The sequence below is a fragment of the Zonotrichia albicollis genome, chromosome 5 (assembly GCF_047830755.1).
Source record: "Zonotrichia albicollis isolate bZonAlb1 chromosome 5, bZonAlb1.hap1, whole genome shotgun sequence".
NCBI lineage: Eukaryota > Metazoa > Chordata > Aves > Passeriformes > Passerellidae > Zonotrichia > Zonotrichia albicollis.
The window spans coordinates 47,270,581-47,298,552 of NC_133823.1; the positions used below are offsets into that span (position 1 = coordinate 47,270,581).

The 27,972-nt window shown below is 36.9% G+C and overlaps 1 protein-coding gene across 1 annotated transcript; it reads left to right on the forward strand.

Annotated features, from left to right (window-relative positions):
- Positions 1-1,725: 1,725 nt before the first annotated feature.
- TMEM156 (transmembrane protein 156) lies at positions 1,726-27,909 on the forward strand. Its single transcript, XM_074541607.1, is given in 7 exon segments — positions 1,726-1,900; positions 6,310-6,591; positions 7,865-8,113; positions 10,190-10,297; positions 13,459-13,563; positions 18,840-18,940; positions 26,696-27,909. Coding segments are annotated over 6 exon segments (1,017 nt in total). The 3' UTR covers positions 18,938-18,940; positions 26,696-27,909.
- Positions 27,910-27,972: the final 63 nt, after the last annotated feature.

The window sequence follows — 27,972 nt, forward strand, 5'->3', positions numbered from 1 at the left end:
CCTGAGGGATGTGCAGACAGATCATACAAGGGCACTCTGAACTCAGAAACAAAACAAAACTAAAATCTGCCATCACAATAGCCCTAAAATAGATATGCCCCTTATATCAGCTTACTGCAGAGTTCTTGGAAGGCACCTTCTGTAGAATCTGATGCTCAGAGTATTCCATAGGTTAATACTGTATCAGCCTGAGCTTGGGTGGAATCCTGTAGCAGAATATCTATTCTGACCTTAGACACTACCATCAGTGGTGATAGTCTGTATCAGAAAGGGACAGATACACATAGTACTTGAAAAGTGCTCCTGCGGTTTTGCAGTATTTTCTCCTTTTCTTCTGGACAGATAGGGTGGGTGAACACCGTACAACACTGAAAACAGGAAAATGTAAGTAACTGATATGGAAGATACTTAAGGGGCAATGCAAATTAGCAAAAACAAAGTAGAGCTAAATTCCTAATGGATGACATATAAATTGCATAATTTTTTCCTTTTCAACTCATACCTATGATTTTTTTGTATTCTATTGCTTCTATTATACCATTCTGTCAAAAAAATCAGCATTCATTTTGCTTTGATTTAGTTGCTTTCATTGCCTGAAAGTGCTACATTTAAAATTTCATTAAATTTATATTTACTACAGCTTCATTAGGACTCTTTCTATAGAATGAATACTGTATTTGCTTCCACTTGCCTTACTCATGTTCTGAGGTAACTAGATGACAAAAAGAGCATTTCGAGTTTGTAGAGCATTTCTTATTTTACGTTCAACAGAATTACTTCATTTGGCTAGTACTCAATATTTAATAGCTTTTGGGAAAAATACTTCAGAAGACATCTTTCTGAATTAATGAAATCCTTTATACTATACTACTCTATATTTGAGTCAAGTTATTTGTTTTTACATTTGCATCATTCAGGCTAGTTTTATTCACAACATTTCAGAAATGTTCTTTGCAGTCTCATCTATAATAAAAATTTATAGAATATCATGGTGGTTGTCAGAATTAATACTTCACTTTTAACTGAAAAGTTTAGCTGAAAAATTTTGACTATCATGTCATAGAAATAGTAATGGCTCTATCCAGTCTTCTTGTGGTGTAAAGAATAGTAAAAAGCAAACTGAAGACACTTGACAGATTGGCAACACATCTGTCATCTTTAAAGAATACAGCAGCAATTGATAATATGAACAATTCATCCTCAGTTCATTGTGCTTAGCATATCACTGATTGCCAGTAGAAAAACTTTAGATTGTAATGGTCAAATCAATAGTCTAATAAAGTCTGAAAGATTATCTATTACATAACATTATCTTCCACCTAGCCACATGCAAATGTATATAAATAAAACAATAAAATCCCCATAACTGACTCATGTGGTTCTGAATAATTTTTATAATGAGGGTCTGAGTCATTTTTAAAAAAATCTTCTTGGCCAAATAAGAACAAAATTCCTTCACAAAGACAACTGACTTACTGTTTAGCAGGTATATGGAAGTAGTTATTAAGGGGTTCTTAAAGCAAAAACTTCCACAAACATATAAAATAGTTGGGTTTTTTTCCTTATTGTCATTGTGGTACATGAATTTTATCTTGAGCATATTTGAATGAATCATCCTTATCTATCATGTAAGAGCAGAATGTGGTTTTTTGCAAGTTAATGCAGTGAGAAGTAAAAGGGAAAGTCATTATAAGAAAAGGAAATGAATAGGTGTTATTTTGCATAATGTCTGCACTAAGTTAAAAGCTAAACCAGGAAGGAAGTTGCCATCACTATGCTAGATGGGAGTGCCTTGGTGACATGTGCTTGCTTTTGAGAAAACCAGTAGTCTTCAGATTAGGACTAGGAATAATTATCGTGTTTATTTTGTGTTTACCTGAATTTTTCAAAATCCATGAAGGTGAGTGATCAGCTTTTAAAATAACCTTTTATTTATTCTGAAGTCTGCAATTGAAAAGTTGGCACATGCTTTCCTAAAAGCTATGGTTAGGATGCTGCACACATCTGGAAATTGCAAAGGTATAGACTCTATTTGTTAGATTTTTTACCAACAGAGCTAATTATTTGGGGTAATTTGGAATGAGTTCATAATTTCCGTACACTGCAAAATTTTTAGTAATTATTTCCATGCATGTATTTTTATGGCCTTCATAATGAAGAAAGTAGTGAAAATGCTAATGTTCTTTTATAGCAGGTGCTCATGTCTTCAGAAACAACTTTTTAGAAGTTTTTATATTTAAATGCTGTAAAACTTTGTACAGTTACTATCTGGCAATGAGATGCTGTCTGTGAAGGAGATATGCAGTGTAATCTGACAAAAAGTAGAGCAGAATGGATGTAACTGAGTAAAGCAAATCTTGTAGCATAAATGCCAAATTCTTCTTTGTGATCCTAGAGGCTGATACTGAATTTAGGATAAATGCAAACTATGCATGTGTGCAAGTTACTTTTTTAAAACTGCATGAGTTAATTAAAATTGTTTTGTCACATCCATTCCTAAGAAGGCTTTTGACTAAATAACTATTATAATAAAAAGCATCCCTTTGACAAAGAGTGTATTCTCAGGCATCATAACATAATTTCTTTATGAAGCATATAATTTAGTATCAAAATATCCAGATTCATTTACTTATATATTTTTTTCATTAACCATAAAGAGTAGACATATCAGTAATTAGAATATAATGTATAAATGTTTATAGTTTATAAATGAACAAACCTGGTAAGCTGTCATAAGTTTTGAATACCATAACTTTTATAATTCAGTTTAAGATGTTGGAATAATTAATGTTTTACCTCTCTGAAGAGGTAAACAAAGTATTTGTAGCCCAGATTATCCAAATAAACAATTACAGGACTATTACCAGAAGGAAACATTAACCTTAGTGTCAAACATCAAAGAATAATTACATTTTTCCATGATAATTTTTCTAGATTGCTCTTATTTTCCATGCTTTAAGCTGCAATAGTGCAATCACTGCAATTCTGTCTTAATCACAGCATGTCTAAAATAAGATTGTGAAGTATATGTGCGGAACAGAATCTTAGTCGGAGCAGCACAGATTTATATTTGGAAAATTAAAATTATTGCTGCATTTTGGATGTTTTAAAAACTAAATTACTATATAACAGATGGTGTAATGATGTCTGAATTACATTAGAAAGTAAATATGTTGAACAATTTATTCAAAATCTCTAAGGATTTTGGGTCTCTGGTTCATCAAAAACCTTCTGAAAAAGGTTGAAAAACCAGTTGAATACTGTCTTTTTCAGATTTTGTGACAAACCTAAAATGTACAGAATTTTTTGTAAGTGTTTCAAATTGCTGGTTACACCATGAGACTTCAGCACACAGAGTTGTTGGAAATCTTTGAGTTGTGAAATATAATCACTGGCTCTTCCTCTGTTAGTTCCTAAATGAATGGCAGAAAGCTCCTAATTCCTGGATGTCTTATCCCAGGGGAAATTCCAGCATTTACTTTCATTATGGAGAGGGAATAAAAATGGAAATTTATCATTAAACAACAATTTAGGGGGAAATCAATTTGCAAAAAAAAAAAAAGAAAAAAAAAGCCTTTAAATTTTTTTCAAAAGAATACAGTTCAGCTTTACCAGAAGTGAAATGTTTCCTTTCTGTTTGTAAAGCAATGCACTTGTCGGTTACAAGCCACTGAACCTTTAAATTACACTGATTTAGAGCAGGAGGTTATCCTTTGGGCTCTGATGCTTTCAATCCCAGTCCTATCCCTTGGGTCCTGCTACTTGATGGAATGCATCTCCTTTAATCCATCAGTTGTGCATTCCCCAGCTTGTACCATAGGTCTTTTATCTCTGCAGTATTATGTGGCAACTCCAGCTTCCATAAGGAAGTGATAAAAAATGCAACTGTACTGTACACTGCAGCTCTCACTCAAAACAGAATACTGCAGAAGCAAAGAGTCAAACCCATGCAAAGTGAAATATTTGTGATTTTCTTAATGGAAAGCAAATTTTTTTATAAATGTTGATCTTCCCTGTGAATACTTTTAATGGATTTGGATTTTATATGAAAAACCATCCTGTAAATAGAGGTTTTATAGAAGAATTTAATAATCACAGAACTTCTTAACATTAAGCATGTGATTGCAGGTCTTTGAATATAAATCAGTTCCCTAGAGTTACTTTGCATGGTTTCATCTGAGCAATCCTTTTTTACTATTCAGGCTGCCTGTGTTCAGATTTCACAAAATCCTTTCCAAGTTTCCTTTCACAAAACTTTTCAAGTTTCCAGAATGATGTTTACATTTGGGAGGGTGCTTCCCAGTCCTGCAGTAAGGAGCAAGGAGTATGGTATGGCTCTCTGTCTGCCATGTAACCCACTGGGAAAGGGTAGTTTTGTTGCAGCCCTTCTTCAAGTGTTCAACAATCTATATCCCTCCTTAGAAAGGCCACAGTCCTGTGATGTGGGGAAAAAAGAAGTTTGTTTATGCTAGATTGTCATTTGATATGCTGTCTCTAGAGACCTTTCAAGAGGATGGGAAGCATCCTCCCTAACTCAACAACATTCACACCTTTTCCGCTCAGATAATGTGCCTTTGACACAGCTACAACAGATAACAGGCCTTTGACACACCTACAGCGAGGCTCACAGGCAGCTCTGGGATCTGTTCAGCCATTTGGGCAGTTCAAAATGGACTTTGCAGTGCTGAACATAGATGTCTGTCACAGTGCAGTCAGCAGCTTCCCAAGTCCATGGACAGATTTCTTGGTGATGAGGATATGTTAGGGAATTATGGTTAGTTGCCCTTGAAAGCTGTAGCAGTGGTTTTAGACTGGTTGCCCAGATGCCACGGCTTGCCACGAGAGCAGAGTAAGCATTCCATTTTTGCTCCTGGCTCATCTCCACAGACAAGTTCTACACAAAATGCCTCTTTCAGGTGGAAGAATTTAATCTCAGAAGGCTGCTCCATGACCTGTTGTGTGGGTCAGATTGTAAGCATTTCAAGAAAAATTCTGTGTCTTGCCTCAGGGAAGGATCAAACCCTAAATTTTGCCTGTTTTTCTTCCTTTTTATATCAAAATGAACTTTTTTATACCTGTGTTTTACATTTCAATTTATTATGTTTTATAAGGAGTTCATGACTCTCTGATGTAGTGTTAGTAAAGGGAAGATAATTGACTTTGACATTGGAGTTTGGATTTTATTTCTGTGTCCTGTCTAGAATCTCTCACTGAATCATTTCTGAGGTCAACCTGCTGCTCTGTGAACACAGGTGGCCGAGTGCAGCTGAGCACTGAAGCAACTAAAGGATATATTTTGCTCGCCATTCATAAGGATTTATTATCACATTGCTCCCATTGTTCATAATGGGAGGGAGTTAGATACAAAATTTTCCCTTTATAGAGATGCAAGGGTACTGCTAGAATGGGAAACATAAAGCTGTAGGTTAGTGTAGCATCAGCTCTCGGAAATGGTTATTCATAAAGACATATTTCATGTTGGGGTCACACACATTTTTTTATTCTTGAGTTTTTTTATCTGAAAAAATACTTCAAAGTTACTGAAAAAGCGGTTCAAAGTTAACACAACTTTTTTACTTTTAACACAAGTAAAAATTTGCATGATAAAGCTCTACTGTAATGTGGAAGACAAATCATACTCATTTATAACTATGTGTTTTTGCTGCTTGCCAGAACTGCATTAATGTACTCTAGCTATGGTACTTGATATTGAAATTTGACTACGAATACCAAACCCAAAGGTCATAATTAAAGTCCCTGTTTGTTGACTGAATATAAGAGAATGTGAAGTGTGTGGCTGGAGGATTCACAGCATTGCTGTGTATTTTCACTCTGTGGTTTCAATGTCATTTGGAAAGAAAGCTTTCATACTGATTATAGCTACTTTACAACATAAGTACATTGGAGTGTTGCAACTCACTGTTCCAGGACTGAGTTCCCTCTACAAACAAGTTTTCTGTCCTTTTGAAGAAGCATATATGTGCTTTCTCTTCTTTTGAAGAACAGTTAAATTGGAGCAGCTTTGAAACAGGAATGTGACTAGATACCATCAGAAATTCCAGCTACTATTACAAGAGTTTTAATACAATTCAGCAAATAAAATCCAGCATCTAGGTTTTGGGAAGACTCTGTGCTTGCTTCCTCTCACGTATGATGCATTTAATGTCCTGTCATAACCCTCAAGAAAAATAATTTAAAAAGTGCATTTCATCATAAGATGGTTGGAATATGCACTACATGATGCTTCTGAGCACATGTCCATGTGTCCTATATGACTGTCTGACTAATGCAGCACTCTTTCTTTTACAGCCAACACTGTCATGGTGTCCTGCATGGATACCTGCTCATCAAGTAACATCACTTTTCCACTTTGTACTTTTAACAATTCTTACAAAACATCAGTGCAACAAAGAAGAGAAACCCAGACTATTTTGCTGAAGGTCATTATAAATAATACCAATTTCCAAAACATTCCATGTATTTGCCAGTCGTCCTGGAGGGAACAACAGTCCCACCCTAAACAGAGAGAGTGTGAATCCAAGAGGGATGTGAATGTTGATCATCAAGGATCAGGGTCAGTAACTAAAGAAAGTAAGTAGGATAAGAGAAATACTTAATTTTGAAGTAGCTAATTACAAAATAAAAGACAAGTTTTTATTTGGTACTTAGAAAAAAATTATATGGTTCTGGTTCTCTGTGGTCTTTGCATGTCTGTGAACAATAGCGGTTTTTACCTTTTTTTGCATGGCTAGAAAATGCAGATTTTGTGCCAGATTCTCAGTGGCATTCATTCCTGGCTGTCAGTGAAACATGTCGGTAGCAATTACTTTCTAAAGTACTTAATTTATTTATAAGGAGTTGTACATTCTGACAATTTTTCAAGCTGAATTTGCTTTTAAATGTCATTATGGAATTCTACATGTAGATTGCCTGCATTATGAAGATAGGCTGTATCTGAAGAACTAATTCAGTAGGTAACTATTCCAATGGCAACTATGGAAGAAATAACCATTTTTGTGTTTGTAGTCTACATTATCCTCAACTGTGTAGCATCAGAAATGGCCTTACATGTTTTATAGAAGGCAGCACTGACTAAGGAATGGCACTGCAATACAGAGGAGAGATAGCAACCCACATCTTTTCAGAGCAGTAGCAGCTCATTCCTTCTCTGCCATATACACTTGCAAATATCTGGAAATCTTTGGGGAAGAGGATACTTTCTAACATTGTCAGCAACAGAGGCAATAGGCCACCAAGTCCTGAATATAAGAAATACAGTTATTTTCCAACCTGTGGAAAAAATATATATTTTCCTTGTTACAAAACAGCTGTCTTAACAAGTATGAAAAAGAAAAGCTTATATATGGACAACCTCTGTTCTCAGTTATACCTGTACAACTAAGACTTTTGACAATATCTCACCTGTTTATGGTAAACACAGAACAAGTCTCACATATTGTGTGGTTTGAAGGGAAGCAAGGACCTCCTGCAACTGATAGCAGACAGACAGTGTGTGCACTTCAAATCTCTATCATCATGTGGTTTCTGCCTGGGTTTTGTCCTTCTCATAGCCTGATTTTTGCCTGTTGCCTTTGGCAACTGACAAAAACAACAAAAACTAAAAGGTGATAGTAAAGCAAAAAAGAGTGATACTTTGCAGGGAAAATGCATAAGATAACCAATGCTCTTTAGATCTATTCAGAGTAACTTTACACAGTATATATTTATCCATCTTTTTCATAGTCAGTGATGTAGAAACCTTGATGTTTTTGCAAATGAGACAGAGAATTCACTGTATTTTTTGAGAGTTGTCTCTTGATTTACCACTTGTGTAACAGTTTTTTTAAATTTTTATTTCCAAAAGCAAAAGGCTCGCTTGAAGTGAAAACAGAAAATGTTACTTATTTTTATAAATATTTTAATTTCACTACGGTTTCCAAGAAAGAAGTGGAGCATAATACAAACTACCTGATGGAAATCCACATCAACAATTCTATGGTCAGAGGACAAAACGCAGCCAACAAACAACTAAATCATTCTTGTCTCTTGGCAATGATGGAAGACCAAAATGACTGTGTAAATATTTCACTGCAACTGAAGTCTTATATGGAATGTAAGTTACAAAAGAGATTCAGAATGGAAATCAAACTAGAAACAGTATAATCTTGCAAAAAATCTCAAGTAGGTAGTTGTCTGCTTCCAGCAACCATTTGAAAATATTTAAATATTTTACAAGAAGAGAATACAATTTTGAACACCCCTTATTAAAAAGTAGACCATAGTAGACAACTGATGATTTTATAATGATTTAAAGCAGGTTTAGCTGTACCCTTTTTTTTCTAGAAGAAATACAGCAAAGATCTGTACACTGTTTCTTGATTAGCAGCAACATATGCACACATTGCATGTAACAAAACCTGGAAATATAATTTTTTTTCCTTTCCTGATAATGGCATAACCCTGTTGTCTTGGAGGTAAATTTAAAAATCCCTGTTAACTCTGGTGATAAGAGAATCAGGAGATAAGTTTGACCATTCTAATGTTTTACTGCAGTAGCCTACTATATAGCCTCACTGCAGTATGCTTAAAAGATAATTCTTCAGCTGAACTAAGTTTAGTTCCCCCATAGGACAACTTCAGCTTTTTATATTTCTCTTTGTGCTGCAAAAGGGTTTTGTTTGATTTCCTGACCATGGTTAGGGCTTTTATTCTGTCTATCTACAACACTTATCATTTGGAAATTGCTGAATTATTGCATTCACTTGGTTTTGCATGGAAAATTTATTTTATGCTGTACCTTTGCTGGAAAAAATATGGTTTTTAGAGTTGGATTAATATATGTTAAATAAGTCCAGGGAAAATCCTAGAGAAGAAAATGCAGTTTAGGATTGTTTTGGGTTTTTGCTTGTTTGGATTTTTTTTAATAGATGTGTCTAGCCATGAGAGGAGCATAATTTGTAACTTGCCCTGCTAACTTGTGTCAATACTATGAACTAATTGCCCTTTGTTAATACTAATTAACCTGGCTAGCAGTAATCTCATATTAGCAATGAAAATTAACAATATGTCTTTTTTTTCTCTTTACTTCAAAACAGCTAAATAGGTGCTCAGGGCTTTTACTAAGCAAGGCTGATAATCAAGTCATTACAAGTCACTACAAGATGAGGTAGACTGCTCTATTTAAAAGGAGCCTAGATTACTGTAATAAAAGATATTTTTAGTTCTAAATTAGGAGGAATGAGCCATGGGGTCATGGCATTTGCTTCATGGAGAAGATACCAGGGAAGTTGAAGTCTAATTATGCTGTTCTAAGTCAGGGAAAGGGAAACAGTAGTTTGGCTACAGTCTGTAATTCGATTTTTTATGGGTTATAGTAACACAGCTGGTTTTTAAAACAGTTATTTGACAGTGCTGAGGTATGCATTAACATGCAGCTGCCAAAGAGAGTTGAAAGGCCATTCAGCCAACCAGAGGGGAAAGTTCTCCACATCATTTCTTTGTTGTGTACAGTCCTGACTTGTACTAGTTATTGAACTAAATCCCTGTGGAATGTGGGTGCATTTCTGCAGCAGTTGTTGTCCAAAAGAGCAGCCTACCTCCTTTATCCAGTCCCATGTGATTCTTCCTCAAGGCAACTTTAAAGGAATTCCCCAGAGGGCTCATGTTGGTGACATTTCTTCACTTTTTTATAAGAAAAAAATCTATATGTAGAATCTTGCCTTCTCTCATATATGAAGATAGACCAGGAGGTTAAGAATGCCAGTACAGGCCAATGTTGGACAATGGACCACTCCCTTCCTTGCTTTATGCAGACAGAGGGGACACATGTTACCCTTGTTCTACCTTAAATATAAATGTTCATCTTTGAAACATTTTCATTGGCTGAGTTGAAAAGTTACTCAATCATCGGTATCTATTTCAACCATGGAAAGATATACAGATATAGAAATAGATAGAGATATAAAAATACAGGCAAAAATTAAGCTAAATTCTAGACAGGAAACCTAACATCAAAAACCAGAGAAGGCTGAAAGAAAAAGGCATAATCTCTTCTCTTTTTTTGATTTTGTTTTGTTTTTATCTGTGGGGATAGGCACAATTCATAAACCTACTAAGATGGAATGTTCTGCTTTTCTCTGCTGCCAGCGATTTGCTGCTTAATTTTCTCTCTTGTACATTTTATGGACAGATCCAATGTGTATGACGAAGATCACTTGGCTCACTATGATTGCAGTAGTTTTTGTATTTACTGTTTCAATTGTCATCTACAAAATAGTCCAAGAAAATAAACGGAACTGTAAGTAACAAAAAGCTAATCTGCATCAATCTAAATTTCTATTCAAGTAAGAATATATTCATTTATAATAACAAAACTGTTGTCTATTGCTGTAGCTCAGACTGATATTTTGATTGTCAAATGGTAAAAACTTCTTAGAGACTGACTAAAGTACTTAGATGATTGATAGTATTACCTCTCACCTCTTTGGTGGATGCAAAAACTGTAGATGCAAATCCAAGCTTGTTGATGGCAAATTAAATGTGGGGATTTTGATAGATGATTGATGGCTTAGTGATATGAACTTCTGGTTTCACACTGATTTCAGTAGATGAAACAATTACTGTTAAACTTTGTGAAAAGTCTTAAGCAGAAATCCCAATGACCAGTATAAATGAATTGAAATACCCTTTCCTTCCTGAAGGTAATTTATTTAGGTCACAGCCAGGAAAAATTACAGGATAGATATGAGGAGATATACACTTATCTGTCTGTCCTAAAAACTGGCTATTCAAATTCATTGGTGGTGTAATCCCATGCAGGGCAACCAAGGTGCACCTTCTTAAGCCAAGAGCTGAATTAAGCCCAGATAACATTTCATCTCTTTACTTCATCTTTATTACTTCAGCAAAGAAAACATTTCTATGATTTCTGAAACATCACTATTGACTATTCCAAGTGATTGGAACTTTGCTATGAGAGAATTTGCCATTAGTTCAGTGATTGAAACAATTGTTTCTAGAATATTCTTTCAGCCATGATAGGCTCTTCTCTTGGGATACATGTAGAAATCAGATTTACAGTATTTTCTCTAGCAATATACAATGAATAAAACAAGAATAAAATTGTAGGGGTACCCTGAGCTTGAGATCTTTGAGCAATTAAGATAAAGTCCTCTGCACAAAAACAGTGCTGAAAATTGACCACTTGTCAGCTGCTGGTCCTTGTCTCTCTTCCCAAGCCAGAGGTAGGTGGTACCAGGAGCACATTACTTTTCATCACTGTGGAAAGAATATTACTGAAGCTGTTACCTGAGGGAATAACTCTCAGGTGCTTTTCACAGCAGTTTGCAGAGACGTTCTGCTTGTGCCAGCCCTGAGTGGGCAGAATGCCTCCAGACAAGCAGCATTTAGTTGCTATTGCCAGGCAGGTGTGCATTCCCCTGTAGCTCAGAGTTGCTGAAAGGAGGCCCTGGTCACAGGGGTAGTAAACCAAATAATAATCCTTATCCATTCCCCTGGTCATCCTTACTGTATGCACAGGTAATTTTGTAATGAAGGAGCAACAGAAGTCTAGCTTTACTCATAACTGAACAGAAAGAAGAGTAGTGCCCACACACAAAATGTTTCTGTGTTTTTTTTGCATAATGTAAATACTTTATGCATATATCTTTAATGACTGAGCAAAATAATTGCTTGAGATGTCAAGTTTGTACCCTCCCCACCTCGATGAAAAGAGCTCCTTACCAGATGATGTTGCTTAAAATACATGATATTTTACTTATTGCTAGAAGCAATTTCTGAGACAGATTTCATGTATATAAAACCCACGAAGTGTAAATTATGACTTTATAAGTGGGCTATTAAGTGCTCTAATTTAAAGGACTTTTATTTGTAATTTGAAAACCACTTATAAATGTCATGTCTCTGATTTTCTCTGCTTTGAGTCATAACGTTCTATTTTGTTCTATTAATGTAGAACTGTAAGTAGTGATGATTAATGATTTAGTAGCTTTATTCTTAAACTACACTTTTTTATTAAATTCAAGTTTTCAGAATCATTGTGAACACAAACAGGGAGGAAGAGATGCCCTTTTGAGGCTTCTAATAACTTACTAGCTTCAGGGATACATTTTATGCTAATTGAGGAAAAGTGGGTTTATGAGTTAAATTTATAATATATAACATTATAAACAACATCATTATGTTACTGATAAAAAGACAAGTGCACAAAAAATAAAACTTAAGGTTTATGTGTATATATTAAGATGCCACCTTTCATTGCATATGAATGGTGGCGTCTATAAACTTTTTTTTTTCCAGTGGTGCTCAAAGAATAGAGCAGAACTATTAGCTATGTTTCTAAAACAGCTGTTATGAGTTTTTCCAGCCATAGTTCAGTTGGTATTTTTTTCTGTTCATTGCTGAGCACCACTGAAAGCTGTTAAGAAATGTGGAATTACTCATTTCCTCTTGAGACCTTGCAAGATATTCTGCTAGGTAGACTCTGAGACTCTCTGAATCATTAAGCTATTTTGACAAGCGCATAAAATAAAATATCCAAATAAACTTGGTGAAGGTTACAACTGATACATTATAAAGGCCTTAAACTGGAAATTAATTGTTTTGCCTTTTCCTTTCCACTCTTGTCTCACAACCACTTCCAGAGCTTCCTTTGACATTATCTGTTACAGTGTCTGCTTGGGGCTTTAGTGCTTTAGATCTCCACTGGCTAGTCATAAAAAAATTCATGACCTAAATAATTTTAACTTAATGAATTTCTTAGTGTTCTCAAAGGAAAAAGATAAAAATAAATTCTGTTACATAGAATTGGAGTGAGGCTGTCACCAGAAGCTGGCTGAGCCCTGGACTGCCGTCGCTGCTGAACAGGACTAACCACAACAGCTGCACCATGGCTGCAATAAGCCCACTGAGAGCACAGCATTTAGAGAGCAGCAGAAGGATGGAAGGACTGAGAGTTTATGAACTGGGTGCTGAGGAACAGCCAGAGGTGTCCAATCCAGCTCTAGCTTTGTCAGGGGTGTGGAGCTTGCTCTCAGACTGTGTATCTGAGATGAACACCCCACACTAGCAAGGAATCTGTCAGCCTCCTAGGTTGCCCATGCAGTCCATCCTTGCTACTCCACTGTCAGCAGTGAGAGTCCAATCCTGTACTGAAATATGTACTTTTCTTGATATCCTTCCAAAATTTGTTCAAGGTACGCAGTTTAGAAAAAGGCAAGGAATAATTTGAAAGGGACAAATCTAGATGAAATTTCTACAAAATTTCATTCAGAAAAATACAAATCATCTGGCTCTTGGTTTTCCTCATCACCTTATTCCAACACCTTCCTGATTTTTTTAAACACTTTCCAAGGTATTCAACAGTTTAATAATAAGGGATTTACAAGCTTTCCTTCTAATCAGGGCTGATGCTAACATAAGACATTTTGTTTAAAGCAGATTATAAACAAAGAGTAGCAACATCAGTTTCTACTGTTCTAAGAAGAAAGAGTTCCATACATGCAAGAAGAACTGTATCTGCTACTAAAATTCATCCTTTTCCTGGTAAGTATATAAAAGTAAAACAAAATTTAACAAATCTTGAGGCATGAGGAGATCAAGAAAGACCTTTTAAGACTTTCCTGTCAAGAGATGCTTCAAGTTTGTTTCAGAGTTACCTTGGTCATACACAAATTTGATCTGCTTATGTTAAGGAAACACTCTTTTGGTTTAAAGAAATAAATCTGACAACAAAACTATAAGAAGATTTATATATATAATGTGAGAATGCTTCTCCCAGTCTTTCCAGTGTGTTGCATTAATGACTTTGAACTTTTTAATTTTTGGTCATATTGTGTGCCAGTTTTGAGGTTTGTCACCTGAGTGCTTTGTGTGTGTAAGAAAAATATACAGAGATGTACATATGTGTTTGTATGTTCTATGTGTTTGTGACTCTTGATAAAATTTGCTATCAAAGCATGGAATGAATGGCTGCAGCAGGACTCAATAAATGGTTCTGCTGGCACTTCATAGCCTGTTTCTAGGGTCAAATTCCCACAAAATAAAATTTTTGAGTTTCAGATAGGTAAAAAATTGTGGTCTTCGGAGAGGGTAGTATGCTTACCACAGATAAATTAAATGACATGGCTAAACACAAAGTTTGGATTCTAGAAAACTGGATTTGGCATCAAATATCTGTGTGAGTGCCAATTACCAGGTGTTTCTGTGAGTGTTACTGACATTGCTCAAAGACTGAAATGTTTTCATAAATTTCATGGATTCTGGTTTTGTGAAGGGAGCTATATCTTTAAAAAGATTAACATGAACATACAAAATAATAGCTCTGAATGGCAAACTAATGGCAAACTGTATTTCCCTTCAAAAGAAGAAAAATACAAAGCCAGCAAATTACAAAAGTGGTTTTAAATATGACTTAAGGCTTAAGTACTTTGCTTTTTGTTTTGTTAGTTCTTCAGGAGTAAGAGGAGACTCACAAATTTATGTCTACAACTCAGTATTTCATGGCATTTAAATTTTACCTAGAAAAGACTGAATAGCTTCTTGTCTGTCTGAACTCCCCTGTGAGTACAATTTATGCTTCTTGCTCTTAAAGCACTGGCTACCTCTGAGATATATTTATGAGCTCATTCTTTTCATTCTGCATGGAAGGAATTACTTTTCTGACATCTGTTGTCTTGAGTAGCTTCACTAATATCATGCCTGTTTAAACACATGTTCAGAATGGCATTTTTAATGCTGTTTAATGTTGTATATCCAAGGCATTTTTGATGATGGGGTCTTATGGAAATTCAAATCTGATTTTACTAGATTTTACTGAAGAGAATAAGAATCCCTTATTGGTCTGTCATTCTCATTTTTAAGTGCCTCCTACTACAATCAATCCATGAAACCCAGAAAGATGCTTAGTTGCATGAACTGCTATAATGGGGTTTATTTTAAAATAAAATTCCTTCATTTCACATGCCATAATTTCAGTCAATCCAATCAATTTCATGGTTTATACCAATATAATTTAAAATATGATCAAATCCATATGAAGAGTTTATTCTTTCCATAGTTGCTAAGCTTAGGATTTGTTACCGTGATAATGGATTATAAATAGCTACAGATGACTTTGTTGACAGCCCTTGACAATATTTTCCTTATAATTAGAGCATAGCTTGCAGTCTTGAAAGAAACCATTGAGATCCACTGAAGACAATACAATCACCCTGGAAACACAGCAATGAGTACTTGAGAGGATGTGCCAGTACATCTTATAGATGAAAAGATGGAAAAGTACTCCTAAAAGGTTATTTGAAGTAAAGAAATTACAGGGGAAGAAAAAGAGGGAAGCCTATACTTCGAGAATGGGAGTGAATTCTTAGGAGGCTTAGTAAATGACTGGCTTAATGTCACTGTAGTCCTACAAAAAAGTAATATACAGCATGGGTGTTAGTTCTGTAAAACTGTTAGTGGCTTTATATCCACGAATCATTGTCATTAAGTCCAGTGACCAGAGGAAAGGGGGGAAAATGTACAGAATGTTCTCTGGGGAAGGATTAAATTTACAACCTTCCAAATTCACAGTACTGCAAAGGATTAAGCACATATAGTGAGGAGAGGGGAGCTTAATAGCATTCTATCATAAATATTAACTAAATGTTGTCTGGGCTGTAAAGCTAAAAAAGAATGCACTAGAACATGGGTTATGCAAACATTTTCTAGACCTCAGAGCTGGCCCTGCCATTGCATTTATGTATAGTAACTGTCCCTTGAATGGTATGAACTGACAAAAAAGAGTTTCCCTTGAATGCATCCACAAGACAAGTGAAAGAAGACAGGATACCTTTTTTTAATGCAAGAAGTATTCTTTAAGTGGCTGATCTGTATTTCCAGACACAGAGGCACAGAGGATTTTCATCAAATAGAACTTGATAGTAATAACACATGGAAAAGGATCCATTGAAGCCACTTCCTCGCTTTGCATTTACTACAGAGAATCTTAGTGAGATTCCCACTCGAGAATTTTATTGCAAGAATTTCTTTGAAGAGCTTTCATAAATTCAAGGAGCAGTAGAAGAGGTTTTAGAACAGCTTAATAAATTAATAATGGCAATTAGAAGGAGTAGAATGTATTCCCCACAGAGTTTTAAAAGAACTCAGATAGAAACTGCTGAATTGTCATTTGCAGCTTGCTGCTTAAATCGGTCTCCAATGCAGATAAAAGGAAGAAAGTTATACTTACCCTGCTGTTATTCCTCTTCCTTAGCCCATTTTCCCTAAACCACTTGGGTACCTCTTTGGTACCTCTTCCAGTCTAGTAACTGACTAAGTGTAGTTATTCTCATGTAGCTGTATCCTAAAAAAAAGTTAATCCTGGGCACATGGCACAAAATTACTTGTTGGGAGCAGGCCAGTGTGCATGACTGTATGCTACATCATTCAAAATAAAAAAAAAGGCAAGAATAAGTTGCAGAGGAATGAGGTTGCATAAATCAGGGCATTTAATAACTAGGCTGAATCTGCCTAGTAGGGTCTGGAAGATTCACTAACATAATTAGTTGGGTTATACTTTAGTGGGAATTTATATTACTGGAATCTTATCACCATAAACTCCCATTCAGACTTTATTTTCCTAGAGTAAGAACAACATTCCTTGTTTATTTTGATTGTATTTCAAATGTGGCATAAGATGTGTTAGAAAAAAAAGGCTTATTCTCATTCCTGTACTAGAACTGGACAATGCACACAGGGAATCATATTGTTAAAATCATCATGTTATTGCTCTACAGTCTGTGTGGGCAGCCTTAGTTCAAGCATAATATCTTGTTCTACATTGCTCAAACAAAATATTCATTTTTAGTGATGCTCCATTGGCTCATGGAGTCACAGTTTGGTTCCTTACATTTTAGGATACAAATACAAGATTTCTTGACTCAATTGTCTGGCTCACAGTAATGCAAAGTTAATTCTGATGGATGGTGGTTTCATAACTCATCCTGAAAGAAGAGCATTGCAGGGTCACAGTGACAACCAGGATTCAGAGAATAAAACCTCAGGCTTCCTGGCCTGCAGTTGTTTCCTGGACTGTTTAGGGTTTGTGACATCCATACTATTTGATACAAGTGGGCTTGACAGCTATAATTTCCACAGAAGAAACAGCAAGACAAATTCCCTCTCATTTGAATTGCTGTATTGTTTTCTGTGCTATCCTATTAAAATAATAGTTCCTTTCCCACAAGATTAGAGGAAATAGGGGAAATTCTGCCATATCTCTGATGTGTTGCTATAGCTTCAGGTTAGTTGACATGTAGGAAACAGAAGCAAATGCTGGCTCAGCAGTGTCAGGGCTGGCATCCCAGTGAGTTCAGACTTACTCCTCCTTGTATTCTGCAATACATTTTCTTTTTAGCAAAGATAACAGGCAAGACACATCTTCTACAGCAGCAAATAGAGGCCAAGGCAAGAAAGAGAAATTTGTTTAATCTTGGCCAACTGAGACATCACCTATTTGGTGGTCCCTCTCAGTTCCTGACATAGCTGAATAATTATCTTTCCCTCTGCAATTTACATGAATTATATTGGCAAAAGGAAAGCTTCTCATAGTATTCAATATTTAACATAGACTTACATGTTTCTGAAATGCAACATAACCAAGAAAATTGTGAAGCTTCATTAAGACTTTGGAGCTTTTAAATTTTTTTTTCAGATAAAAAGAAGGATAAAATCTATAGGATGCAGGTAACTTTTTATAGCCCCTGTATGCTTTCCATAGAGCCCTGATGCACAAAGGACCTTTTCTCTGCTCAGTTTGCATGCATGCAGAACACTCTTACACACAGGCACTGAAGGGGATATCAGCCTCTATTCCCATTCTCTCCAGATTCATCTCATTCATCTTGAGGGTCAAACAAGATCCACTGTTATTTTTAAAAAACTTTTTAGTTTTTTTTACTTTTCTTTTCATATTCAGCTGCTTGAGTGCCAAGATCCAAACTGTATTTTTAAACTGCATTTGTAAAAAGAAAAGCCCAAATGATGTAGTCAGTAGAGAATGAACATAGCTAGATATGAATGGCACAGTTTATCCTCTTACGGTTAGCTCAGTGGAAACCCATTTGTAGGTTTATGGAAGTAATGGATAGTCAGGGACAGGATGGACCTGGAATCAAAATATTATTTGTGTTCTACAGCAGTTCTTTGAAAAATGCATTGGATAAACAACTCCGCGTGCATTTGCCTGACAGTGTTATCTCTGCATTTCCTTATCAGTATTCCACTGAGATACTGTATCAGGATCTGTGTGCTAAAGGCATCACCTCACCCATTCCTGCTTCTGAGGTGTATGCTGTCAGCTTTGTTGACAACTGGGTGATACCTGGTAGCTCTCCCTGTGTGTGTGACAAATGAGCTGAGGCCACACCACGTGTGCCTGTGGCAATCTGTGCTGCCCTTATGTGAAAATGAGTCAGGAATTTCACTCTCTCAATTTCCATTGTTTCTGCTTAACTGGCCAAATTTAGGAGTTTGTATTTTGGGGGGCACTTACATAATCTCAAATTTGCATGCTCTTGGATTTTCACTACAATTTCTTCACAAATTTATTTGCCTACTTTCAAGCTGCTTCCCAGATCAGTGTAGAATCAGGACATTGTAGTCCTACTAGCATTAAAAGGAAGTTAAATACCAAACATGGTTTGTACTTTCAGTACTGTGCATCTCTGCATTGTGTTCAGATAGGTCTCAATTATTTTTCAAACTTGCATATGCAAGTCCAACACTCTGTAGATATATTTGCTGTTAATAATATAGATAAAAATTATTTTAACTTTCAATAGTGAACACCAGCAAACAACAGGCCCCACTTCCTGCACAGACCACAAACAGACTATCTGTAATTCCTGAACAAGAGCATTGTCACGTAGAACAACTGTAGAAGGTAAGTAAACATCTTACAATCCTGATTATTCTGGTTTGCCTCATATATTTAGAATTAATAGTGTGGATATCTGAGGAAAATAATTATTACTTCTTCTAGCCAAGTGAATAAGATAAAAAACTGGATAATGTGTTTTGTGAGAGCTAGGCATGAAAAGAGAATCAGTTTTACTTCTGCTACCAAAAGTGATCTATAATCATATGTGTTAGCCTAATAAACCCTGTGTGCCCCTGCAGACCTTGGTGCAAATTCTGACACTTTTTCTGGTGCAAAATATTGTGTCCTAAACTTCAGCACTGTGCTGACATTTGTTTTTATAAGGCGGAGGAAAATAGCAATTAGCAAATGATCTCTGAAGAAAATTCCACATTTGAAACAAATAGCCTCCTTATAAAATTCCTCAAGCAAAAGAAATTGATCACTCTGTTGTTCTTACACCAGTCAGAAGGAATGATGAGAAGCTGGTTTCTGTTCAGAACCAAGACTAATCTCCCAGTCCTAACTTTCTGCAGCCACTGTGCTGCAGTAATTGTTTCAGGAATTCCAGATGTAAGGAACCAAATCTTCATAGAAATGTGCAGTAAGAGATAGCTCTTCCTGAAAATGCTTGTAATGACTAGAAAAATAGATGCTACTTGAATAAGTAATACAGACTAATAGTGCATAGATCAGGTGATAGCTACTTGCACACATGATATTATTGTGTATGGTGATTTTTTTACATTAAAGGCTTAAGGAGTTCCTTCTTTTATATTTCTATTTAAATTGGATTGAGTTTTATTGGAAACTCAATATAATGTCATGCTATTCTTTTATGGTGTTAAAAAATTTATGTACTGAAGAGCAGTTTGATTTTTGTGCTTCATGTGGAACGATGAAGATGAAATTGCACATTCAGAACAGAACTAAATGAAAAATTTTGAACAGCTTTGCTGACAGAATATGAGGTAATTCCATAGTAAATTAATAACTGAGCTAGAGAAATTTTTGGTGTTTGAATGAGACTAGCTGGGTTATACGATAGTATATTATAGTTATTAAAAATACTGGCCCCTGTTTAAGTGATTGTCATCCATAGATCTTGTGAAGACTTACAAAGATAAGAAGTTGTTACTGTTACTATTTTTAAAATGAGGCTGTCAGGAGACACAAAGAGATGACATGACTTGGGAACTCTGTGACATAGCTGAGAGTAGTTCCCCGATCATCTGAGTTCAGCTGTTTGCCATTTGGGCTCACTTTCTGACTGAGCAGGTGCTTTCCAGCCCCCTTAGCCTTTCTGTAGGGCAGCTTCTTCCTTTTCTGCAGGGATTGCTCCCAGACACTTCAGTACTACACCATTTATTTTTCTGGTCTCTGTCGACTCTCATATCCACATCTCCCAGGTACTTGCCCTACTTAATTGTTGTTTTTACTCTTGGCTTAAAAATAGGACATTTCTAAGGTTGAAATGGGATGTGCTGCTAAGCAGGTGCTCACCTGCCTTCACTTTTACAGTATTATGGCTGATCATTAGCATGCTTTGTTAATTCTGTTCTTCCAGGATGTTGCATTCACCTAAAACTCATCTTCTAGAAGCAGAGGGAAAAAGTCATGGCTCATTCCCGTCCAAATTTAACATTCATGTTGCTAGAGGTGGGAGTTACTGTTGGGGTGACCTTTTGCTTTTATTACCTTAACTGTTAGGAACTAAAGGATAGAAAGAAGGGGTGGAACAGCTTTTCAGATTTTTGGTTCCTCTGTGAGACAATATATGAGATCCAGGACACTTTGGGTTTAATTATTCCCTTTCCTTAATCTCTTTGTGAATAACTGAAAGAAAAAGACTAGGTATCTTGAGAAAGCCCAAAAGCCTTTTTCAGTGCTGTGCAGAAGCAGGCTTGCTTTTCCAGATAGTCTTCCTCTCAGAGGGACAGCTGGCAGTGAGGTGAAATTCAGATGTGACATGTGGGAATAATGCTGACTACATTGTAAATTATGTTACATGACATTGTGTTGAAATGTTATTAAATAAACCAGCTGCAGAAACTTAGATCTAGATCTTGCCTTTCATCATGTTTTGTTTTGAATACATTTCTTGAAGGAATACTCTCTTAGAGCTAAATACTCTGTGAAAATAATAAAAAGCACTTTTTGCTTTAGTTTTGCTTTGCTTCCTGCAAAAACCCCCTTCTTCTCACTTCATCTGATAAGGTCAGATCCACGTCATTACTGCTTGTGTCTGTGGGTGCCTCAGTTCCAGGAAAGCTTGCTAGCTATGAGTGCTTGTGGTAACTGAGGCTGGGGAAGGAAACTGTGATCTGCTTTTTGCATGAGTGCTGGGTTTGTCTCTGTGAAGTCTCTAGAATGTGAAGTCTCTAGAATGCTGCTAAAGACTCGTTCACTCAACGAGGAGAAGCTGTGTTACAAGTACTGCACATGGAAGCTAAGTACTGAGGCTGGAAAAATGCAAAAATAATCAAATTCCCAGAATTGCCAAAGACAGTTCTAGACTACATTAGCTTGATGAAGCGTGGGCTTTTCTCTGAAGTAGGAGGTGGGCTGGAGATGAGAAGTATGTACCAGGGAGCTTCTTGATCAAACCCACCGTCTTTGTACCACTGGCAGCTTCTCCCCTGAAGAGTGTGCATTTCAGATCACTGATACAAGAGCCTCAAATAACGAGGGGTTCTAGGCAGAGCTGGAAGCCTGAGAGAGCTTCACTAGGGATACTGCTACCATCTGCCCTTCCCTGCTTCAAACCTGGCTTCTGTCTGGTTGGAAAGAGTTACTTCAATGCCTGCCCTGAATCAGACAGGCAAGACGAGTTATACTTTTCCTCATCTTCAGCCAGCTGGAGCTGCACTCAGAGAAATCATTAACCACAGCACAGAGTGTTTGATTTCTCTGTCAGGAGACTACCTACACAGCAGCTGTGGTAGGTGTAACAGCAGTTGTGAGGAGGAGGAAATGTAAAAGCAAGGATAAATCTGATCACGATCATTATAGCTAATGAGCTGGAGAACATGCTGATGGCCTCAGCAGTGGCCCTTAACACAACACATGGAAAGATGAAAGGCTGAAAAACATTGGTTTAGCCATGGGAATGGTCAGGAGAGATCTATTTGCCTGTTCTTTGCTTGTTGCTCCAGTCTGCAACATTGAAGTATTGCTCTTACTAGTAGATTGAGAGAGGTATCAATAATCAATTACTCATTGCAATTTTCCACTGTTTTTCTTTTAATAACAAGAAAAAGACATTTCTTTCTATAAATGTATTTTTTAAGTCTTTAGATTTAAGACAATACTGTTGATTATGAAATGTAAATATATTGATAAACATATGACCGTACAAGTGTTGCCATGTTTATCAATATACTTAGATCCAATTGTGTGGTCGGCCTGTCTATCTATCTATCTATCTATCTATCTATCTATCTATCTATCTATCTATCTATCATCTACCTATCATCTATTTATCTTATCTATCTATATCTATCTATTCTGTGTGCACACAGAAATGCACCCAAATGCTTCATTATTCACTATTGCACCAACAGCTAACTCAGCTAATAAAAAATGCACCAACTTCTGCACTTGTGCCTTTGCCAAAGGTGAATCTTTTCAGCATAGATCCCTTAATGACTCTGTATTTTCACAATAACTATTACAACTACACTTGAGTACCAAAGGTAAGAATCCTCTGTTTCTGCCATCTTTCATTAAACTACCATATTAGCAACTGTCCTGGAAAACAAGGAATGAGCCATGTCCCTCAGGTTTTGAAACACACATATGTTGTGGTTTAGGAATGGTGTTTTCCTATTCAGTAGTCCTTCTAAAACCACTATGCAGCTTGCTTCCCCTCCCCTCCAACTGGAACCACAAAAGGAAAAGATCATGGCTTGAGATATGAACAATTTAGTGGAAACAGCAATGAGATAAGAAGACAATAACAAAAGGTATAGGCAAGGTATATAGAAAAAGGTATATAGAAATAGTGGGACAAAATATACAAAAGGTATATAGAAATAGTGGGACAATACTGACTGGCTCTTCCCTACCACTTTTCTCCCCACTGGAAGGAACACCCTTCTCCTTGGAAGCAAAGTCCTGCTCCTGGCAATGACCTGAGGTGGTAGAGAATAATCTCCTAGCCATGCCCACACAGCTCCAGGCTCATCCCCTCACAGCTACTGCAAAATATGAACTCTGTCCTGGCCAGGATAACATATGACAGCTTTCCTTAGTGCTGTGAGAAGATTGTGACATTATTTACCCTAATTTTGTTTAGATTGGAAGCATGAACATTTATTCAGGGCATATATTTGCATTCAGGACAAATATTTGCATTCAGAGGCAATGCAGTTCAGGTAAGAGCATGCCAGAATAAGGCTCTGGAGACACGACTTTTCTGTCTCTCTTAATGATACCTCCTAATTCACATGGTTGTAAGAAAGAACTGTTTATCCTCAGCTAAAAGAGAGATTGCTTTTAACAAAGCTTTACTTGCATCAACTGGTACTTTTAAGAACTCTACTTCCATAAAATATTATTTTCAGCAGCTGTGAAATGCTGTGTGATGTATATCTGGTTTGAAAAACCATGAGGACTAGCACTTCTGAATGTGTTTGATTCAATGGCCATTCCCTAAACAGTGGGGGCAAAGAATAATTGAAGTAAGAAATGAAAGTGGGCAAGCAAGAGCCAAATCACTGTACCCATGTGTACGATGAAGGTGTTGGAGCATTCAGAAATATGGGGGCTTTGGTGGTTATCTGTGAAATCATTGTTGAGTAGGGAAGGCTTTGGCTAACCTTTCCCTTGGAGGCTAAAGAAACCTGCCTCAAGGAGTGACTTTCTGAGTCCTGCCCTTGTGACAATCTGTCTTTCCCTGGGGTGGGGGCCACATGGAGTCTGGGCAGACTGTGGGGGGCTCGCTGGCTTCTCTCACACCAAAGCTGCACTTCAGTCCTAGAGTGGTCAGGGCAGAATAAAAGCCACATGTAGCGTGAAGAGAACCTGTGAGCCCTCTCCTGCAGTACCTTTGTCCTCTCCTGCTTAAGGGGAAGCAGCACTCTATTCTCTGGATCAAAGGCAGCATCAATAGATTTCATGAATGCTCAGGGACAGAACAGTGTTCTGTTTGGGGAAATTAGGGGCAGATAGACCTGACAGTTCTTGGATGAAGTGCTGCCATTTTATGAGGAAAGAAAGAAAATAAAAACTCAGTGTCTCAAAGCCAACTGTTGTGGACTTTTTTTTTTCCTCGAAAGTGCCCAGTGTTATGCTCTGAGTTGGTGCTAAATCAAATTCACACAAGCTGGTCACTATTTCCCAGACATTTTATTTACTGCATCAATCTCTTTGGCAATCAATGCCTCAAGGACAAGATAAAAGAATCTTGGTGTCCTGCATTGCATTAATTCTTATAATAAAACTGGTAGACACGTCAAAGACTGCATAAAACTAATGAAAGTTCCACATCAGCAACTGCCAACGATTTTTAGTACACTGCCTTTTGCCATCTGTCTTTGTGAAGGGCTTTGAGATCCTTGAACACCAAAGATGCTTCATGCCTCTGTAGTTCTTTCTGAATGACAGTGTAGCTGCACAGTTAAATCAGACAGATTGGTCTGCAGTGAATATAGAATTTAAGACACAATCTTATCTTCAGGTGAAATGGATTATAAAACTGGAACATAAGGTAGATGACAGGTAACTGGCAGGAGCAACACACAGTATACGGCTAAAAAGATGAAAACCTCTGTCAAAAAAATTGTAAAATAGAAGAATTTGATGGGTCCCTTTCTTCTCTTACAATCTGAGACACATGTGGGCATGGAACCCCCTATGGGTGCAAGGGTTGGCACAAGAGATCAAAAAGTGTATGAGAGCTGTGTCTTACCCAGCAACATTCAGAATATCGTCACCATCGTTGTTTTCTAATGAAACACTCCCATAGGAATTAGAAATTTGATTGTGCATATCCCAGTGTGATGCCAAGAAAATTTCAGTGCAGATATACCTATGGCATCACCTGGGCTTTCACTCAAGCTGCTGTTGCCTTCCTGAAGAGGTCTTTAAATGCCATCTTTGCTGAACTTAGTAGTAGAAACAGAAAGTGCAACTAAAAATATTCTTTGCCTGTTTTCCTTATGTGATTGTGGCTTTACGAAAATGTTTTCATATTTAAAAGAATCTCTCTCTCATCTGTCTTCAAGCAAGACACCCACACAAACAACAGAAGATAGGAATTATGCAGAGAAAGCAGTGAAACTCAAAAGACATTCTAGCAAAGGCATATAACGAGTGAGCTCAGGAGTGAGAGGAAGATTACAGTTAAGCTGCTTTCAGGCAGGTATTTGTGAAGAACAGTAGGTGTGATTTTAAATTGCTGGGATCCTTCCAATTATCCTTTTGACAGTTTTCTGAAAAGCATAATTTCAGTGCTCTGAAGTGATAGTACTGTCATTAAAGTTATCATAAAATTTGGTGTGAAGCTGCTGAAGGGAGAAGTTCTTACTAATACTGACCTACTGGCTTTGAGGGTTGGCCATTTCTGTAAGACTTCATTTTTTGCACCATAATTCCTCTTGATAACTATGATTCTATGATTTATGCCCTCAGGCAGCTTTAAATTGTTTTCAGAACTGTATGCACTCAATGAGGTATTTATTTTTTAAATATCATGAAAGGTAATTCCTCCTGTTTCTGCTTCCGTAAGAGATTCTAGTCTTAATTGCACATTAAAGTGACAACTCCTCTCAGCACAGAGGAGCTCACAGAATCAGATTGCTGAGCACATTCCAGGGTACTTGGCACAGTTACTGAGTCCTGCACTAAATGCATGCCAGGCTGTGTTTCTCTCCAAAGGAGACACTAAGGGTTTCCAAGGGAAGCACTCCTGCTTGCTGGCAGAACTGGACTGGAAGGGGCACTGTGCAGGCTGTTTAAACCCGCTGCTCCATTAGCTGGCATCAATTTTTGATGCAGTCTGTCCTGCCTACACTTGTCATTTTCTAGCTCACTTTGGCAGCTGCTGCCTCCAGTATGATTTCACAGCCAAAGAACACTTCTGAACCCAGTTCCTACCATGTAAAAGAAAATGTAGACAGATGTTGTAATCAGGCCTGCAGCTATGGGAACTACCAGAATGGGTGACAAGCTATATTTGCTTTTTCACTCAGTGTGCAAGTTAGAAGAACAGAGATCCTGTACTTCCACTCCACCTCCCTCTTCTCCTCCCTAAAAAGTAAGACAAGCTTGGTTGGAATCTGTGAGCTCTGGGAGCTGCAATCCAAATTTGAAAGTGTCATTGATGGTTAGTGAGAAGCAGTTCACTTGTGAATGTGGAAAAAGCTGCTTTCATTTCATTATTTCCAAATTTGTCCTGCCATGTAGCAGTATAGAATGGGAAATGCAGTTGGGCACAGAAAAGCACTTCAGCTAGGTGGATGTGGTGAATGTTCACCCTCCCATTGCCAGCTTCCCTGGAAGGGGGAAGGCCTGGTGTGCCTTGCTCAAGTTCCTGTGTCACACTCTGGTGGGGCAGGTACGTGGGCCACTACTCAGCTGCCAGGTATCAGTCTCAGTCTTTTGCTCCAACCTGATCTGCATCACCTATTTTGTTTGTCTTTTAGTTACAGTGTTGTTTTCTTTTGTAATAAAGAGGAGAATTCATTATTGTGAATATCAAAATTATGACATTTGAGATAAATTAGAGAAGACTTACCCTCCTCTTTTTTTTCCTGATACTATTTTCTTTAGTTTCAGGTATCACCCTATGAAATACCAGCACTTCTGGATCAAAGAAGACACATCATACACCACAGAAGAAAGCATCCCCATTACCAGCTTGGGGGGCTATGTTATCCATCTTTTCATGGGAATAACAATTATGCATTTTAGTTGACAAGTTCCATTTTTCCCATCATAATTACTTTGTGTTAAGAAAATATGATTGATGAACAGGCATATTTTGCTGCATAAACAACTTTGATAGCAGAGTATAGATTTCACATCTATTTTCTGTTCATTCAGGATTCATATTTAGTTGTAAGGTAATCCTTATGATAATTGCATATTTTTATCAGAGCATAAATTTATTTTATATATTCTGTAGGATAAGAAATTTGTATAAAGCCATGAATTATCCTCTACTTTCATGAAATACCCACAATTTTCAACCTACTTATTGCTCTAGATGACTAAGATGCCTAAAAGATACAGTTTCTGGCTGTTGAGAAGGGTGGCCAAAGTATTACAGAAGGAAAGATTTCTGCAGCATGTTAGTTTCTGCAGTAAAGCAGGAAGACCATGATAATTTGTGCAATACCTTAGTGGATAAAGAAAAAATGTGGAAAAATACTAATTTGGCTTCAAATCACAAAATGGTTATTATAGATTTTTGATAACTCATTAAGACAGTAAATGGGTTTGTACTTTTTGAGAAATTGCATTTCCATCTTTTGTTCCAGCTTGGATCATTAGCATTCCAACCCATTATCTCTTGGAACCTTTCCTTACTTTCCATTTACTGCTGCTCCTCTGAGTGCAGTGGAGCTGCTTGGGCTGAGCAGGGTCCCAAACTCCTTTGGTGCTAACAAATGATTTGTGGGTACAGCTTAGCCATCAGTCACTAGGCAGAGACAGAAATTGCCAGGACTTCAGGCTCCCTTGTGCTAAATCCATCAGGATGAACAGATTGTAAACTGCCCATTGCAAACACGATAGGCAGCAATTTAGCATCCAGTAAATACTTCATTACCTCCATTCCTTACATTTATACAGCCTTTCCCTCCTGAAGCTTTCTGAAATTGAATTTTCCAGTCTACACTGAGCAGTTCAGATTTAATAGGAATAGTTGTGAAAATTAGCTATGTTTGAGGGCATATAGATGCTTTTCGCATTTTGTTGGATAAGTCTGAAACATTTGTTTCTATTGTTTTTTATTTTACCATCTTATTAAAAAAATAAGAGAAAAATACTTTCTTGATTTGGGGGCTTTTTGTTGTTTGTTTGTAGCAATAATGAAGCTTCTCAGAAGCAGA